Below are 20,413 nucleotides of genomic sequence, written 5' to 3'. Positions count from 1 at the left end.
TAAAAATATAAATGTTTCCACTACAAATTATTTTACATTAGTAAGAGGCCATCTACATTGTACAACATAAACTAAATGAGTAGTTTTGAAAATACATGTTTAAAGTAAATACATATTGCCAATCATATCACATTTATACATGGTTTCATTGATACTTAGTACAGAATAATCTGGGCAAGGTTCCAGAAATAAATAATATATGTAAATGAAATTTAAGGTACAGAACAGATAATATGGTACATACCATTGTATGGAGATGTGGTTTCATGTTTATTGAAAGTTAATGCAGTTCCTGTACAAAGAGATGGCCATGAGCGTCTAGTACCTCTACTCCACAGTTCAGAATCGTACACTGTTATGTTTACATATGTACAGGGTAGGAATTATGTAAAGGTAAATTTATAGGAAGTCAAATAGAAAAATAGTGAAAAATGAAAGGCAATATACTGTGTATATAACCTCTTCTTTCAAATGGAAATCACAGCTAAAATAAATGAAGTAGATTTAACAATCCTCAACTTCAATTAGTTCATGAAATGCACAGATTTTGTTGAGTCTGCTCAGAACAGTACCTACAAAAGTAAATGCCAGTCTGGGACAAAATGAGATTGAAACCAGATTCAGATCTCAATCTAACTCAAAGTATTTCATTAAAAAATGCTTTTAGCTGCTTCCAGCAGGGTTAATTTTGTAATTAATTTCATAATCACATAGGTCTTTTAAAAAATTCATGCTCTTACATATCCAATATAGAATTCTAGTTAGATAATTTACTATAAGAATTATTGCCAATTTTATGAAATAATCTTGTACATGAATAAACGCAACCTAAGCCTTATTACACTAAATTTACAACAGATTAGCACTTGTGAATTTGATCTGACTGTAAGTTATAAAATATTCCATGTTTTCATAAAAGCATAAAGGTTGCAGCATTGTTTTAGCCATTCTATTCTTATGACATATGCATTTCCCATTTCCCTAATATAATCATATCAGCATTAGAAAGAATACAGAGCTAAAATGTTGCTTCACAATATATTAGTGGCTAGATCTACACCAGGTACAGCTTTATGAATATTACTGAGTATGCTCGTATTTGACCTTTATGTGATCGTCTAAGATCCCACAATGAGTGATCTCTCCATTGCCTACAGATTTTGAAACTTTTGCTAGATAACCATTTTATTTACCTCAAAAATAAAACATTTTTGAAAATTATATGATCAATTAATGCAAAGAAATCTTAATGCCTCTAATTTATACACTGAAATTACAACAGGTGCATTTCAGTGGAAGACTCTTTAAGATAATACCTGCTATAGATTATCACAATGTGTAATTCATGTAACTAAACCTCAGTTATTCAAATGAGTCATTTAGTTATAATCATTCTCTAAAAATAGCTCATCAATTTTAAGCATAGATATTGAGTGATTTTTTTTTACTCATGCAATAGCCAATAGGCTGTATTGCGAATTAATGCAATAATCAAAATAATATTTCAGTTATTTCCAGTGTAGTTAAGCTCTATTTCAGAGTTCTAACATAGTTTCTTTACCAATGAATGGAATTAATGGTTTTGTAACTCGAGAGGAGGGCAGGTATCCATTGACAATCCATCACTTACAAGCCAGTATATTACACTAAATTAAGAGCATACATTTATAATAAATGGAGAGACAAAAACACATGACATAATTCAGACTGTGAGAGATTTGGTAAGTGAATGAAGAGAATAAGGACTTGGTTTCTTTCTAGATAGATAGATAATAGACAGATAGATGTAGATACATATAAGTGGATGTTTCAAAAATCTGGAAAGAAACCCATCACTCTCTAGGTTTAGTTTACCATGTTTCCTACGGCTAACAATTTGAGGAGTATTTGGCACTTGGTTGTTAGCAAATTCAAATTAAATCATTGAGGCATAAATAGAAAACAATAAAAACAATTCAAAAGAAAATAAATATGTATTTTTCTTCAAAATTAAGACACATTTTTACATGATAATTCTTAATGAAGCTAACAATTAAAATATGTAGTACTTAAAAAAACTACAAACTTTATTTCTATATGTTTTAAACAGATAAAAGAAAATAATACAATGAAAAGCTAGTAAATATGGCCAGATAGTTTGAGGTATAAATTCCTCTGTTTTGCTTGCTTTTAAAGAAAAAAAAATACCTGTTACAGATTTCTTATGTGTATAAAAATATCACAAGTCTTTTCTTTTGTGGCAATCAGCAAACAGAGCCACTATGTCACTTTGTTATTTCACTTGTTTCTCTTTTATCATAGTCAGTACATGATCAATGGCTCTATGCTAGTTCTTCATCATTTCGTGCTGAAGAATTTTAATTTATTCCATCAACTAATATAAAAAATCAATTGCAAAACAAAACACCCCCACCCACCAATTCACTAAGTGATATGGGAAAATAAAGAGTTTTTCAATTCCATTTTAAGGCATTTGTACTCATATATGAGTGTCTTATTGGGCTTGGAACTTCCACCAGTGTCTCCAGCATTATCATCTGTCTGCAGAGTGATGCTACATCTTCCACAGCCACCACTTCCTTTGAGAAATAACCCTTTATACTGGAACTGGACTATTCTTTGATTGTGTTTCCAGAGCTTTAATGCTACTGATAATCTTCTTCTGTGGCCCAACCACGGTGACACCAACCTTTTTCATGTCACTGTAAAAAAAAGAGAAAATGTTTGGTGAGAATCTGGTTTCCTGGATAATATGTAAGCATGAGATTTTCAATGAGCAAAACTTGTACAATTATATACCCAGTGTTTTTGACCTATTTATTTATATGCTTTATTTTTGCATCATACATTTATAATATCCTAACTATTTTACCTTTATCCTTGTTGAAGAGCAAAAAATGGTATAGGAGGTTGAAGTATAGGAGGAGATCCCCTAAAATTTCCATCTACCCAGAACTCCATAGGATCGTTGTGCATTTAATTAAGACAAGGTTCAAGCCCTGACTAGTGTAGCTCAGCTGGTTGGACATTGTCCCACAAAGCAAAAGACTGCTGTTTTGATTCATTGGTGGGACACAAGCCTGGGCTGTAGGCTGGTCCTGGTTGGAGTGTGTGAGAGAAGAAACCAGTTGATATGTCTCTCACACATTGATGTTCCTTCCCCCTCTTTCTTCTCCCTTCCTTTCCCCACTGTCTAAGAATAGGTAAATTTTTTTTTTTTTTTGAAAAGAGAAGGATCAAGATGAGATCCTACTAGATTAGGGTGGACTCTAAATGAGACTGTCTTTATTAAAGCCTGAAAAAGACACACAGTGACAAAAAGACAAGACCCATGCATAGATGAGAGCAGAGATTGGAGTTATGTTGCCACAACCAAGGAATGCCAGGATATACCAGAAGCTGGAAGAGGTAAGAAAAGATTCACCCTTAGAGACTGGGAGCCTCAATAACACCTTGATTTCTGACTTCTGGACTCTATAAATGTGAGAAAATGAATTTTGCTTCTTTAAGCCAACAAATTTGTGGGAAGTTGTTGTGACAGTCTCTGGGAAACTAATATAGATGGTCAAATACTCTCTGTGGGGCATTATTCCATTCCCTTGAACCTGGACCAGCTCTGGGACTGCTTTGATAGACAGAGTATGTCGGAAGTGACATTGTATCAGGTTCTGCACTCAGATCTTCAGAAACTACCAGGTTCAACTTACCCCTTGAGATACCCCCTCTGGGTCTCAAGCTGCCATATAAGAAGACTGAGTACCTTGAGACTTTGGAGATGCCCTGTGAAAGCCCTCAGTCTGCAGTTTCAGCTCTGTAGCCATCTGCACCAGGGGGACAAGAATGAAACCACCTGGAGACCTCCACCCTAGACCATATTCATATTAGATGGATATTTTAGTCAACACTAACACTACAGTGGAAAAGTTACATGCTTACCGTTGCCCAAACTCATAGCCCATGACACTGTGATATACAACAAAACTGGTGTTTTAGCCTTTAACTTTAAACATTTTTATTGATTGATTTTTAGAGAAAGAGGAAATGGAGAGAGTGGGAGAGAAATATCTATTTGTTTTTCCATTTTTTAATTCATTCATTGGTTGATTCTTATACATGTCCTGACTGGGGATTGAACCTACAACCTTGGCATATCATGATGACACTGTGACCAATTGAACTACCTGGCCAGGGCTAACCTTTAAGGTTTGAATGAGTTTGTTTTTAGCGGTAGATAGCTAGAACAATTTTTAATGTATAATTTTTTAGTAGAAAATAGTAAGAAGCTATCTCTGTAAAAATTGTTAAATTTGAAATAGTTTAAACTCAGTAGTCAGGGATTAGAATAATTACAAGAACATAGGAAATTTTGTTAAGAAAAAAAGTTACAAAAACATGTGCAAATCATTAATTAAATATTTTTGAATCAAGTAATTAGTTCTATATTCACACTTTTCAGGTCTTGACTCCAACATTATTATCTCAGGAGACCTATTATCTGAGCCTTCCATTTAATATTGTAAAATCTCTCTGTAGTCATACCACCACTTTATATTTTCTTCCAAACATTTATCACTATTCAGCATATTGTCTTTCTTTCTGATTTATTTTCCTTATTCTCTATTTTGTCCCTCAAGAAGGTGAATTCCATGTGAACAGACATTCTTTTTGGTTCTATAGTCTGCTTATGAACCATACTCTGAACAACATTTATCACTTTGTGGGGGCTCAATATGTACTAAAGAATGAATCAATAGTCAGAAATATGTTTATCTGCAGAAGCTGACAGAGGAGTGAATTACCACTTGTCAAGGAGCACCAGGAAAACTGAGAATGGCAAGAAAACAGGCACGAAAGGGTATGCACACAAACACACACAGAAGGGGCTCCTTTATATGGAGCCCAAAGGAAAGAGTGAGACATTGGGAGTTTAACTACACAGAAATGAATAATGATCCTTGTAGAAGTAACTTTCTAAGCGAATAAATACATACAAGCACAAAAATAGGTAACCATTTAAGAAACATAAAGCTAACCAAGACTGGTTGCATTCCTATCACCCGAGTTGGCGATGAAATTTCTGATGACTTGCAGGTCACCTCCTTGCTGCCATTCAAGAAGCTAATAAATGTTATATGAACAAGTCGTATTTTGCCTGAAGTCCCTTCTGATCGTACTCCTCAGCAGCCCTGCTCCACCAGGAAGGCCAATGGGAAGTGACAGCAGCTTTGTCACTCTCCATGTAATTGTGCAGAATGAAACCTTTGCTTAGAGTAATGTAGGCTATTTATATTGATCCTGCTTTTGAGGATATGTATTCTATAGGACTTTAGTTCTGTGTATACCATTTATCTATCTTTTAAACGAACAACAAACATTTCCCTACTTGTTCCCGAACTATATCAAAGTCAACTTATGAATCTAGAGCCAGAAAACTGGGCAGATATAAGTGTGTACAAATCAATAGATCCTACTCTTTTTTGTATTTCTTCTAATATTTTTTCTTCCAATTATATATCATATGTTTTGTTACTTGCTCATATTTGTGTTTTCCTGTTCTTTACAAGCCCAGATAATGAAATGATAATTATAGTTAGCAGAGAAAAGAAATGTTCCAAGACAGTATACTAATTCCCCAAGCTCTTTGAGAAATTTAAGCATTGCGACAGAGTACACAATATAATATAGTGCCACCTCTCCCTGGAGCACCTTTACTTCAGTATCTAGAAAAAAATCAGATGCTAAGAGTGAACAGAACTCTCTGAAGAGCCAGCCCAGCTCTGGAGCTCTTGCTTCAATAGGAAGGGCTGAGTCTTCTTCAGCCCAATGCTCCCTCATCACTTCGTTATAGATGTACTCATATGTTGCAAACACACCCCTTAATAATTCTTCATAAAATTGTTTCAGATTCCATGTCTGGGCATCCATTATAAGCAAGTGGATACCAATTTCATGTTTAATTCCAAGAATCATATTGGACAGAGAATTAATTATTCCTTTAGGCTATGCTTTAACTTGGGTTTTATGTATTCTCTACTGTCTCTAGCCCTTCCAAAATATCTTCAACCCGCCACCTGGCCATGTCCAAAATTGTTCTAAACATCAGCTGCTGTAGTCTCAGTAACACTCTTCATATGCTTATATCACTTTGACCACCCTGTTCAGAGGGGCAGTGGAAAAGTTCAGGACTAAAGAGTAACTCAGGATTGAGACCAGAGGTTAATGAGCTATCCGGTACATCAAAGGCAAAGGGATAGGTGGTGACACTTTGCAAATAGCATCCAAGGGTGCAGGATAATGACTTGTAGCAATTTATCTGCCTGATATCTGTTCCACACACTTCATTCTCTCTCTAGAGTCTACAGAAACTCTTGCCCTCTTTCATTCTCTCTTCTTTTCGCACATTAAACTTCCTAAATCCATCTTAGGCTATGAAAAGATATTTTTAAATGTTTACTGAATAAAATTGCATATTTTCTAGATTTCATCTGAAAATCAGATGGCTTGAGTCATTTGCAGGTAAACGATACCCCTAAACTAACTGAAGTAAATGAACATGTATTTGAGTTTGAAGCTCTCTTGAACGTTTTTGTGATTTAATAGACTGGATAAAAAAATAGTATTTTTTTAGGTATTGCTATTTTATTCTAGAAGAATCTCTATAGTTATTTGGTCAAGGGAAATCTTTTTGAATTGAGTCTGGATGGTGCAAAGAAAATAAGAATTAAAAGGAATAAAATTCAAACAATAAGCTCAAGACTGAAACAAGAAGGACGAAATACTGGATTAAATATTTTATAGCAGTTGAAGTATAAATGTTGCCACATTAAAATTATCCAAATTAGAATTATATGTTTTTTTATAAATTCTTAATTTTTATTTTAAACTAGGGGCAGGAGGTACAACACATTGAGGAGACCTGAGAAATAATTATTCTCAAGGAATTTTAGGTCAATGTGTCTTAATTCTATGTTGTCCCTGAATTGAAGAGAAAGGACAGGCAAAAGAACACTGTGGAGTTTGAAATACAGAGAGATCAGTAGCCATCTGGCTTAGTGTAAAGAACAAACCTGAAAGAGCCTAGTCTCTCAAAAAAAGTCAGCTTTCATCTTGAATGTACATTCACAGATTGTTTAAATAATAATAATAACAAAAATGTGAGAATATTCGAACTAGTGAAAAAGAACTTAGTGCCCAACACTGGATTGTTGAGACAAATACCTTGCTAACTTGGAAATGTAACAAACCCTGTCACGTAGCATATTCACCGCTTATAATGTCTGAATATATTTAAATGGTGTGCTGGCTGTTAATCATATTGACAATGTTCTGCCTCATCCACCTCAGCACTACAGTGTTTCATGATCTAAAAGCTATGAGTGTTGATATTTTATTGAGAATAAACATTTACATAACTTTGCCTTTGAAAATCTGGCAATGATGTAGATGTGTTCAACTTTGCATTTGTTCTTTCCTGTGCTTCTGTGCTCTGAAGCAGGTGTCTTGCTTATCCCAACCCTGGCTTTTTTATTACTAAAATAAAAATTTATAAAAATATTTTAATACATTATTCCATTCTTGGATTCTGTATGATCAAATTAACTGCTATAGAAACTTGAAGCATATTGTTGACTGGGTCAGAAGTCTATTCAATAAACAGTATATTTCCCTGTAAAGAGGAATGCCAACACAGACTAGAGTGAGCATTATTTCTTAAGAACAACTCTCCTCTTCAATAGTAGTATTGAAGTCCTTTTGTGACTTTTGAGACTTTGATTGGAATATTATACCATGAATGGTAAACTTCTTTACCTACTATCAGGCACTTATATCTTTATTAATTCCATTGCACATCCCTTTTTGACAGCTTATCTGCAGTTCTCCACACAGACTTTAAAACTGATTGACGGTGACAATGAAAATCTTTAAGTTTTCAACAACATTTAAATATTTAATTATAGGTATATAAGGTTAAAACTTAAAGGAATCTGAAGGCAAGGAAGAATATTTTTTTAAGAAATAAGGATGAAAGGTAGATGATGCTGAAACGCAGATGAACGCAGTTTCCAAAGTGTCCATGCAACAGAACTGTGTACAAGTTTTGGTGTAACTGCCCAACTCAGAAACTCCAATTTTGGTAAAAGTTGTCTATTTTACCCTAAAAAAATGGCCTCTAGAGCCAAATTCACACTATCTTACTTCTTTCTTTTTGAACATAAAGAGTCATATAATGAGAAACTTGACTTTGAAGGTGCCATCTACAAATGGGACTGAGTCCATCAGAAGTTTCTCCTGTGAACTTCCAATTAAGAGATTTGGGTGCTGGTCATCTGAGTAGCACACCAAATTTGTATGGTTTAGGACTGAGAAAGCCATTTTTAGCCTTGTTCTTAGAAATGCATAAAAAGTCATTTTTCAGGAAAAAAAAACAGATGCAGGTTACATTTGGAAGCGCAGTAAATTGGCTCTCATCCACAGAGAGTTGAAGAATCTGGCTTCTAGTTCTTCACTACCAGTTTCTAATTAGCATATCTTGTGAATGAAGATAAGTGTTATGAATTATTCAGTGGATTCATTTGATGATGAACTCCCCTTCCTTAAGCCCACAGGTTTCTCATATCAGAATATTTTTATTATCTAAAGATCCCTAAGATATATAGCATATTGTACTTGATTATTATTGGCTTTTCACATAAAACCATGCTAATTATGCATATTCTGTCTTTCTAAACCAAATATAAGCTTTATAGGAAAAATGAAGTTAAAAAATGGGTTTAAGATATTACAGTAAAGTAGTATCTCAGAAACTCCATTACAGTAAAGTAATACCTTAAACCCATTTTTAACTTAATTTTTAGGTATGATATCTTTCATGGACTCAATAATAGATGATGATACGTTTATTTAGTAGTTGTGAAAACTACTTTAGACTTTAGCATGTTTCCCTGTACACCAGATTATTCACTTAGTTCTTGATTTTCCATTTTCACAAAAGCTAGGTTTTGTTAAAAAATGACAGAAAAATCACAAATGTAGGAATATACAAAGCATTACACTCTATCTGCTTCTGTTTCTATTTTAGGGCTTGGGTCTGTGAAATTTGGTACAGATATGTACTGTTGGTCTATGTGAAGGAGCTCATAGACCAGTGAAATCACCTGTTGGGAGAGAAGAAGACATATTAACACACATAAGTCAAAAAGAGAGACCCAGGATCCAGCTCAGTGGTTACATGAGACAGGTAAGTACCTCAGACATTCAAGTACTATTTGTATAACACGTTACTCTAAAACATGTATGTTCAATAACAGTTTAGAATCATTCAGTCATCTTAAAAACTTTTTCTTACTCTGTGGAAATCTTGGCTATGGTGTCACAAGAACTGTATTCCACTCCTGTGAAGATTTCTTTGCACTGTGCTGTTCGGACACCATTAAGCCAGTCACTGGTTGTGCGAAAAGTAGTAATGTCAACATTGCTTTGGTCCAGAAGAAGGTTTGATGGCCTGCAAGAAAGCAAAACACCGAAGGGGGAGAGATCAGGAATCAGCCGAGTTGCTGTATTTCAAAATCTGAAGCCCTTTGAAATTACTGAAACTTTGCCAGTGAATTGCATAAGTATGTCCATACACACTTTAATGAATTAATTTGTTTGACCATTAGCAAAGACAGTCTTAATTTAGGATACAATTATTACAAACATGACACGGAATAATTTGCTGTCTACTATAGTGTGAGATTTGGCTTTCCATAAGAAATTGATTGTACAAATTGTTGTCTAAAAGGGAGTTTGAAAAACTTAAACTGTACTGGGAGCAGGACATAAACTCAGCACAGATATGAAAGTCACAAATATAAATAAAGATAAAAATTACAAAAGGGGTGGGGAAAGTGGTGAGTAACCAGTGAAATCCTCACATAAATGAAAACATCAAAATGAGTTCATTATATGTAATAGAATGAAGAGAATTCATTATATACAACTATACAGAGTTCATCATATATATATATATATATATATATATATATATATACTCCTCTCTATATATAGAGAGATGATGATTGAGATAGAAATATAGATGATGGATAGTAAAATGGGAGAGACTTTTTTCACATGACTTATTTTACTAAGCATGATACAATTTTACTCATATGTGGGATATATAACAGAAAGCAACAAATGAACAAACAAGACAATAAAACAAGCAAACAAACTAAATATCACAGGCACAGACGTGGGTATGGTGGTTACCAGAGAGGTAGAAAGTGCTGGAGAGGTAAGGGAAGGTAGAGAGGGTCAAATATATGGTGAGGGAAGGATAATTCACTTTGGGTTGGGAACACACAATGCAATATAGAGATGATGGATTATAGAATTGTACATTTGAAACTTACATTGTTTTATTAACCAATGTCACCCCAATAAATTTAATAAAATTTAAGAGAATGAGAAAGAGAGGAAGAAATTTCTTGATTGTCACTGTGATTTATATTGCACAATATAATCAACATTAAGAACTTCAAAGATTGTGTTTTATATAATTACAGGCCCAACTCTAAATTTATTACTACTTGTAGTATAGACAATCAAAAGGATGTGAAAGGAATGAAAGAGATCATGTTTTCATCCATGAAGAGCATAAAGAAGCTGCCTGTTGGTGAGGTGTCCTTGGGTCCTGTTTTTTCAGCTCTCAGTGACCCCTTTATTTCTCCTTTAACTCATGAGAGTGGGTCCAATGACCAGGTAGAAAATTGATTGTATTTGCTATTATTTCCTCTTAGAAAACCCACTGGGTTCCAATAGTTCATAATGTTTGTTATACCTTTAGTTTGCAGGATTCATACGTGAAAAATACTATCAAGTTTTGTTGTTCCAATAATTGTGCTGTGGCTGTATTGCCACCTCTTACCTCAGTAGCTTAGTTGTTAATGAAACATGGGTTAGGTAGATGGGTCAGGGGTTTGAGTCATGTAGAAGAGCAGGATTTATATTAACTATATTTACTGAGGAAAGTTCTTAGAGAGATGCACAGAGGGCTAGTTGAGGATGGGATCTCTTGATGCATGGTACATTAATTAATATGTCAGCAACTTTCTAGGATCCTTTTGTTGTGGGCCAAAGGTCTCCATGGCCATTTTGAACAGGACCAATTTAATTGCAAAGTGACATAATCTAATTTTTATCTTACAATTGAGAGTGTGCATTTGGATTTTTACCTTATCAGTGTAATCATTCTGAATTTTTCATGTTTTGTGATACTGCAGTTGAATTTAATCAGCATTAAGTTTTGAAAAATTTTTAAATTATTATTTAAGTTTTTGAATATTAAGGTTTTCTAAGTTAGAACTTCACATTTTCATATATATTAAAATTAGTAATTTGACTAAATACAATTCATTTGAAATGTCCAAATTCAATGTTTAAAATTAATTTTCAGAAGACACCAAAACAAATGAAAAATATGTTGACATACACTAATCCTTATTTTAGAAACAAATTTAGCTCTAAGATACCAGTTCCAATATGTTCAGAAATATGAAATAACAGCAAATGATCCTTCTAGACACAATTAAACTGAGCAAAGTGTTTTGTCAATGAATACAATGCCCTGATTATCATCTAGGATGTGTGATAAAAACTTATGTCTCCTGAGAAAGTATCTCTGTGAATCAAACTTATATAAAAGCCAACTTTACCCACATTAAAAGGGACTATTTTAATTGGACAGTTTTTATTATTGTGATGAAATTTCTTCAACTCACTCCCTGACATATGAGACATGTGTGTGAGGTCAAGATTTTAAAATCTGAATAATTGTGTAACATGCTCTAGACATGCATACTCTGGTTGGGGGCGTATGGAAGGGGGGTAAATTGACTGTTTGGATTTTCATGGAGATAAACTTATCTGAAAAACATGCCCAAATTTTAATGAAACTTTAATCCTGAGTTTAAGAAAAAATGGCAATGCAAAAATTTGGTTCTGCCTAAGTATTCATCCTCTGTTGACAATATGGGTCGATAACTACTTTCCTTCCCTGACATACTAGTTTATGAAGCAGAGGACAGCTGAGAGTGGAGGGGTTTCCAACTCGCTTTCCCTTGGACTAACTCTACTTCAGTCCTCTCTACCTCAGGCATTTTAATTATAAATTAAAACTTTAAATTATAGACTTTATCACTTTTATGTGTTATAGTTTAATTTTAACTAAACCTGGAGGCTGTCTTTTTTTAAAAAAAGCAAAAATGAAACATAGGCATTATTTTACCAAAGATTAATTTTCTTTTCTTTAGGAATATAAACACTACAAAATATAAAAAATAGCAGTTTATACATTATTCTCTATGGCACATAGATAAAAATTTTCTGTGCTTCTTTTAAGTTACTCAATAAATGAAAATCTCTTGTTTTTGTTTTTTCCTTAGACCTTTATTTTTAAAATTGAAAATTTTTGTTTCAGTCTGTTCTTTACTTCAGTGTCTTTGGTTATATTTTGCTTGTTTGTTTGAACTGAAATAGAGAAAATGCTGACAGTGACCGGAGGGGAGCGGGGAGGGAATTTCAGGGGAAAAGAGGAAGGGTTTACAGGAACTAGTATAAAAGACACATGGACAACAACTAAGGTGGGGGGGTGGAACTGGGAGGGAGGTGGGGAGGGCTGGGGGGGCTGGGCTGTGATGGAAGTAAAAGACAGAAAACTGTACTTCAACAACAATTAAAATTAAATTAAATTTAATTTAAAAAAGAAAGAAAATCTGTTGTTTTTGTTTTTTCTAAGACATTAAGGAACCCAGTCTCTACAACTTATTTGATATTTTGGGGTTGTTTTGGCATGTCCTTCATGGGTGAAACAGACTTTCTCACTAGCCAGAATTAGGTATACCATTGGATCCATTGAAAAAGTCATCGAATCAGTAAAAAAAAATAAATAAAAATAACATTAAATCAGATGTGAGAAAATTTTATAAGGAAAACAAAATGAGACCTAGAAAGAAGACAGTACTATATTAAAATATCTACAGGACATATCCACACACATGCCACAGCTTGGATTTCTTACAGTAGCTGTGCATGCACTCTAATGTCAACTGTTGTCAGCTCCTGGTTTCATGAATAGCAATACTTTTTCATTTATGGGTCTGTGGGTATAAAGAATCAGACCCTAGTACATTTATTCAGAATGTTTATGAAGCGTGCCTAATAGCAAAATGCAGAATGTTTTCTTCTCAATTCAAAATGGTTTGTACTTTTAAACTCAACACCATAACCAGACTCAACAAGAGTTTAGAGAAAATTAGTATAAACAGGTTGAAATAGAACAGGACCTGCGGATTAGGGATTAGAGTGACCCCAACTGAGTTTTTCTGTTTATTACTTGGATCAAAGTACAACGAAGACAAAGAATGACCTAATTTTAATGCCAGTGACCTCAGAATAACCAGCCCTGCAAAGTATCATTTTTCCACTTCCAGGATTTCTCTGGGGAATTCAAATAAAATTGGTTCCTTTCCTCCTCTGAGAGGACATCTGGAGAGTTTATCAATGGATAGGAATTTGTCTCTCACTGTGAAGAGCCTGTGATGTCTCTTCATGCACACCAAGGGAATGTGGGCTTTGTGAGCAGCTGCAGGCATTGGCGTTTTTTTAGACCCAGCCCCAGACATTGGGTCTGAAGGGGAAATTTATAGACTGGGTGATGTGCACCGTGAGCTCACACTTTTACTAGACAAATTAGATAGGTTTCAATCCATGCAGCTGTAAACGATGTCCTGCAGAGTTCCACCTGATCTTTTACAGCTTTTCATAAATCAGTACCTACTGACCACAGACCACAGTCATTAAAAAGAAATCATGGAAATTATGTTTGCTCAAGGGAAGCAAAAAATAACTTTCCTCCCTTTTTCTCTCTCTCCTTGTAGTATTTAGGTTTTTGACGTATTCTTTTATGGATATTTATACTGTTACATTAAAGAGGTACAACTATATTTTCTCCCCATCAACTTTTATTTTATCTGTAAATGCTTTCATACTGATTAGCCCCAGATACTGGGAAACAAATGTCAGTAAATAACTTCCAGTCCCAAGAATATTTTTTCTTAATGATTTTATTCCATATTGCCTGAGAATTCTAAACCACTAGGACTGAATGTTCAGTTATCCTTTTGTAGTATATGAAGACTCCATTAGTTTATAAAGGGCTTTCTTTTTTATATTAAAAATAATGATTAATACACATTTTTAATAATAAGTAAATGTCTACTGAGTCTAGAAATAGTTAATAATATTGGAGATATATGCTATACCACTATATTTATTTATACCTATCTGTAATAGTGAATAGTTTCAGAAATATATTAACCATAAAGAGTAATATTTAAAGCAAATATTAATTATTTCTACCTTTATTATTATATGAAAATAGTAATATAATTTTCAGTACCTTTTATAACCTGTATTTTATTATTTCAAACAATGATGCTGTAATTCAGGGGGAAATCTTGTTTTTGCCAATTTTTAAAAAGTGTGAATTGATGATGATTTTGATCTTCTTATCTCTAACATTAAAATTTCAGGTAGGCTTAAATACATTTATTTTATTATCAGGAATTAAAAGTAATTTTGAGTATATACGTGTGTGTGTGTGTGTGTGTGTGTGTGTGTGTAGCTCCCAATAGCAGATTAGTAGGTAAATGACTCATTAAGGAGATGTAAAGTCCTTGTGTTTATTTCAGTTATTTCTAAGTCTTAAAGACAAAAATCTTAGTAGTTATAGCTATATATCTAGTTTAATTCCTCCCAGTGGTAAAATTATCTACTTTGATTTTTAAGATTAAAAATAAAGAGATCACCTGGGTATTTAGCATTCCCTCTAAAAAGTTCAGTACCGTGTTTGTTCAGTGAGGAATGTCACCCTGTCAGTTCAGAACTGGAGGTCAAAGTCATTTAGAGAAACAGAAAGCTTTTTGGTCATTAGAATTCTGTTAAAGGATATATTTGTCAAAACAGTAGTCATTCTCTAAAAGAATTATATTATGTACTGTCAGAGATCAGAAGCATTTTAATAATTATAATTTAATGCTATTTACAGGGAAAATTGTGGGAAATTGCTTATTTTTCCTATTTACCTTGTAGGTTAAGAAGAATAAGTCCTTTCAAACTTAGCAATCAATGCAATGAAACGATATATATTTACTATCATTTTAAATAAATTAATTAAGTACATTTAGTTTTCAGAATCTCATTCTAAATATATTACATATATTATTTAACTCTCTATGCTATGAATTTGGTTGCCTTCCTTTTAAAACCCCATTCTAAATATATTGAATACATTGTTTAACACTCTATGGTAAGAACTTAGATTCCATAAAGTTAGACTGGTATTGAAGAAGCCAATGATGTCAAGTGTGAAAATTCTATAAATTAAAAAAATACGTCATTTTATATACAAACATCCAAAAATAAAAAGAGTATCTTGCTACCTAAATATAAGGAATTTGTCTCTAATTTTTTATTATATCTATTTTTATTTTTAAGTCAGCTACATTCATAAAAGTAACTGAATCAATTTACTTAAAGTAGGAGCTATATTATAAAACTGACTTGCAAATAGCTTCTTTCAAGAGAGGACTTTCATTATTTCTTTTTTACATATAGCAAAGAATGTGATGTAAAGTAAGAGGAAATTTTTTAGTGTAAGGCTATTTTTTATTTATTTACAACACACCATTTTCTATGAAGAACAAGAAGAATTTTTTTCAATTCTTAAAAAAGAGTGAGGGAACTTCATTTTTATACTTTTACACATGTACACTGTGATTATACACTCTTTTATATATTTCTCAAAAGCACTATTTTCACATTGTCCTTTCCTTTTCATCATCTAATTATAACTAAACCTCTTAAAATTGTGCCTCATTTATTACTCTAAAAATAAAAATAAAAATAAGAAGGGCAAAGAAGCCGATGCCCATCTCATTGAGTCTTTGAACGGCTTCTTCCTCAGTTGCCTTTTTTTGTCTGTCAGCCTTTTGCAGCTTTTGATAACAGTTCATTTTCTCCACTTTTGCAAAATTAATTTCTTGAGCTGTGGTTTTTCTGTAGTGGTCTAAATCTCATCCCTCACTCTGCTTCTTCTTGTCATTTCATAGTCTTCTGCTCTATAACAGGCTCTTCTCAAAATTCTAAATAGAGACTATTTCCTTTATCTCTGAGTGGGAGGGAGCTTGTGCATTGGAAATGTCAACTCAGGTTCCTTACTTTATTTTCATTCTTGGATTGCCTTCTGTTGGCATCTATTGGTTCTCCAGTCTCCTGATAAGCAGCCTGAAATCTCCACTGGCTACCACTGGCTATCCCCTATTACATATGATGGAAGCATTCACTCATTGCAGTTAGCTTCTTGGCTCTTGTAGACATCTGAGTTAGTGACTTTTGGACTAAATGAGTGAGGTATTTACAAGCTTCAAAATGATCCCTGGAACCCAATGCATAACAGAAGTCTCAAGGAGAAGCTCAAACGTGCTGTCTGGTAGATGGGGATGAGGAATAACTCAGTGTCAACCTAGGTGAACCAACACCATCCACTATCCTCAGATTATAGTCTCATGATAATCCATTGAATATGAAAACTTTACTTAGAAATACAATAATTTTAGAAAAATAAAAATGTATACATTAGTAGTAAAAACCGGTATTACTAGATGGAGATCTGTACCTGCTAAACATGTTTCTGGCTGTGGCTTCTTTGATTATCTATACATAAAAATATTCTAAATTGTATGCCTAAATAGATTTAATTTTAATATTTTCCCCAGCTTGAGATGTGAACTTCCAGCTTCTTGTAGGGCTTGGACTAATTGCACCCAGAATGCTCTTCTGCCTCACAGTCTACTCTTTTCTGATGTCCATAAAAGCACACTGCCCTCATGTCCTCCACGTTCAGAGCCCAGAAGTCTTCTCTGGTTCTTCTCTGCACATCTCACTAGTCCCCATGTCCTAAATACTCCAGTACGACTTTCTGAATTCACCTTCCTGAGCACCTTGTATTTTAGCTCCAATAATTCCATATTCTGGTACAGTTAAAATATTTCTGAAGATGTATTTTCCTCCCATATTTAAATGTAAGCAGTTGAGGATGGAGGCTGAGTCTTGTTTCTATATTTTTACCACAGACCCTAGCAATGCAATGCCTTGCACAAAATGCCACAGAATAAACATCTGCAGCTTCATATTGAATAAAACAAAAACTGCAAATTTATACATGTATCCACCAATTCCCTACTTTTTGCAAAATAAATCAATTACTGAAGAGCAAAAATAACATACAATTAATGTAACTTCCTTTTTTTCTCTCACCAATTCTGGAACAGCTAAGTTACGTTTTGGATCTGGCATTCCCTGATCCTTTACTTACTTATATGCCTTCCCCCATTCAACACCGATGTTCACAAAGACACTCCCAGTGGAAGACTCTTTGGGAATGATTCTGTTAGGAATCATCAACTCTAACAAGGGTTGAAAAGTAAAATTATGCATAGTGAAAGGTTTTTATATTAGTATATGAATAAACTTTACCATATAACTAACTAAACTCAGGGAGACTCTGGGAACATCATCAGTATAAGAATGATAGACTAATATTGTTCATGCTAACAAATTTTAAGGCATAATTTTAGACACTGATACAACTAACTAAAACATTCAGAAATTTGAATCCTTGGTGCCATCTATAAACTCAGATTTGGACAGTTTCCAGGTGTGTTTGGAGGAGTGTTTCTGGAACTGAGTTCACAGAAAGGGATACTGACATGTAATTCTGCTTAGGAGAAATGTTAAGCTTTTTTACTGTATGACCAAGGCCTGCTAAAATCTATAATGAAGAGAAAAAAAGTAGAATGTTTTTCTAAAAATACTGATTCTGTTGAAATGGAAAATTACTATTATTTTAGCAAATATTTACTCAAGTACTTAACAGATATTGAGTTTCCACTATCAACATGGCACTGGTAATACAAGAGAAGTGTGGTATCTGATCTCAAAGGGCTTAGAGTTTATTGGAGAAATGAATACTTAAAAAGAAGACACACACACACAATATGGTGCCCTGTAAATGAATAATTGTGTTAACCTCTAAATTGCGTTGGCAGAGAAGACCTCAATTAATATAAGATGTAGAAGCTGCTGCCTGAAGGAAGAAGGATGCAAAGGAGAATTTAAGCCAAGAAAACAGCATGTGCTGTTGTTTTCGTATCTGAAGTACTTTGTCTTTCTAAAGGAACTAGATGTTGGCCGCTGTGGCTACAGTACTGTTGAAGTGAAAGTGGCATAGGCTGAAAGGCTGAAGCAGCCCTCTCCCTCCACAAGCAGTCATGTAAATCAAATCATGTCACTTCTCTGCTTCAAATGCTTTAAGAGGTTCCCCATGCATTTCAAATTCCAAAGTCCTCACCATGGCCTGGGTAGCCTCAAGTGTTGTTGATTCTCTCTGTTTCTTAGGCTAAGAAAGAGCCAGAGACTCTTTCTTTCCTTACCACTTTTCAGTCATGTTATCTATCGGTCTGCCACTTTCTAGAGGTCTCCAAATTCATTTGCAGTTGATATACCCATGCCAAGACTATTTTTATTTGGGGGGGTCTGGGGCTGGGTGAGGATGATGGGGGTTCTTTAAACACGTGGCACTTTTCCTTTCCTAAGGCCTTAGCTCAGTAGTAACTCCTCAAAATACTATTTTCAACCACCCTTATATTAACTATCACAGTGATCTATTTTCTTCCTCTAAAATGTACTTGCCTACTGTGTATTAAACATCTTCTGTAATGTAAGCTCCAGGATAGCAGGGGCCGTATTTGTGTTCTTTTTTAAAAAAATATTTAGTTATTTTTTGAGTACAGTTTTCTGTCTATTTCTCCCATCCCAGCCCCCCCCCCCCACCCCATGCTACCCACCTCCCTCCCATTCCCCCCCACCCCCCAGTCCTCATCCCTGTGTGTATTTGTGTTCTTAACTGTTTTCTAGGTTCTACCCATGGCTGGTGCACAGTAGATTGGTATATAATAAATAGTCATTGAAAATGAATAAATAAGCCCTGGCTAGTGTGGCTCAGTGGATTGAGTGTGAGCCTGTGAACCAAGGGGTTGCTGGTTTGATTTCTAGTCAGGGCATATACCTGGGTTGTAGGCCAGGTCCCCAGTAGGGGGCACACGAGAGGCAACCACACACTGATGTTTCTGTCCCTCTCTTTCTCTTTCCTTTCCCCTCTCTCTAAAAGTAAATAAATAAAATCTCAAAAAAAGGAAAATGAGTAAATACACATTTGAATGAAAGAAATGACGTTGGAAAAGCCTGGCTATTTAAATCATCAAAGGAAATTGAGATTTTTTTCTAAGTGTAATGGGAAATTAAGATTGGTTATAAACAGGTGACCGAAATTATATCATACCTATTTTGATATAGAAATTCTGAAGGCTATATGAAAAGATGCTTGGAGGAGGGCAAGAATGGTAGCAGGGACACATTAGAAGGCTATTGTAGTGGTGCAGGTCAGAGGAGACAATATTATATATGTGTATGTAGAACAGAGTGTTTGTAGATTGGTTGTGTTGGTCCAACAATCACCAGGATCAAAGTGAAGAGGGGCAGAAAGAAGCACTGAGATTTGCTTTAATCCTGATGGGTAAATGCACAGGTGCTAGTGAACTCAACTAAATGAGGAAGGCAGTGGAACAATGAGGTTATCTGAAGAAAGTAAAAAAAGTCAGAATATTAATTTTGAGATATTTATGAGACTTCTATTTGGTAAGTTTTCCTGTGAAGGGTGGTAGAAAAAGAAGGAAATAGTTGGCAGAGATGTAGGACAGGAAAAGGTAATGTTGACAGACAATCATTTAAATTCACCTGCTGATAAAAAAATTACCTGGTGGTTTTATCAAACTTCCACATTTCAGTCCTTTTCCCTAGAGATTCTGAAATAGCTTGGTATAGATGTGGGTAGTTGTATGTTTAAGAATTTCCCCTGGTGATCACCACTGGGAATTTGAGAAAAGTGCAGTAGAATATAATTCAATGACAATGAATCTGCAGAAAGGAAGAAACTGGATATTGAGGGGAAAGATAAGGGGGGAGAGAGAGAGAGGATCTGCTTCCGACAAGTATGGGGACACTCCCGCTCTTTTAAATAGAGGAAAGAAAGACAAGATGGGTGAGTGTGAGTGTCAGCAGGTACCAGTAAGTTGTTTTTTATTTGTTTGTTTGTGTGTTTTTAATTTTTTTGCTGCTAGAATTTCCCATCTGATAGCTTGTGTTTTCTCAAGAAAGTATGTGGCAAGGGCATTAGAGTTCAATCAATGATAAAAAAGGATGAAATAATCATTGTCAAAAATGAGACAGCAAAGCTTCTAAAATAAGAAAAAAGATT

The 20,413-nt window shown here is 34.4% G+C and overlaps 1 protein-coding gene across 2 annotated transcripts in view; it reads right to left on the bottom strand.

Annotated features, from left to right (window-relative positions):
- Nucleotides 1-2,124: 2,124 nt before the first annotated feature.
- Nucleotides 2,125-20,413, bottom strand: part of EPHA3 (EPH receptor A3) — a 337,528-nt gene continuing 319,239 nt past the window's right edge. For both annotated transcript variants that reach the window (XM_037152357.2, XM_037152358.2), the window contains exons 16-17: nucleotides 9,347-9,502; nucleotides 2,125-2,702 (exon numbers count right to left, since the gene is read on the bottom strand). In XM_037152357.2, coding sequence (XP_037008252.2) covers nucleotides 2,597-2,702; nucleotides 9,347-9,502 — 262 coding nt within the window. In that variant the 3' untranslated portion in view covers nucleotides 2,125-2,596. The remainder of the gene's footprint in view (nucleotides 2,703-9,346; nucleotides 9,503-20,413) is intronic.

This window comes from Artibeus jamaicensis, unplaced genomic scaffold, assembly GCF_021234435.1.
Source record: "Artibeus jamaicensis isolate MK-2021 breed Jamaican fruit bat unplaced genomic scaffold, CSHL_Jam_final contig_3113, whole genome shotgun sequence".
In the NCBI taxonomy this organism is placed as follows: domain Eukaryota; kingdom Metazoa; phylum Chordata; class Mammalia; order Chiroptera; family Phyllostomidae; genus Artibeus; species Artibeus jamaicensis.
This window is presented reverse-complemented; position numbering and strand designations above follow the sequence as displayed.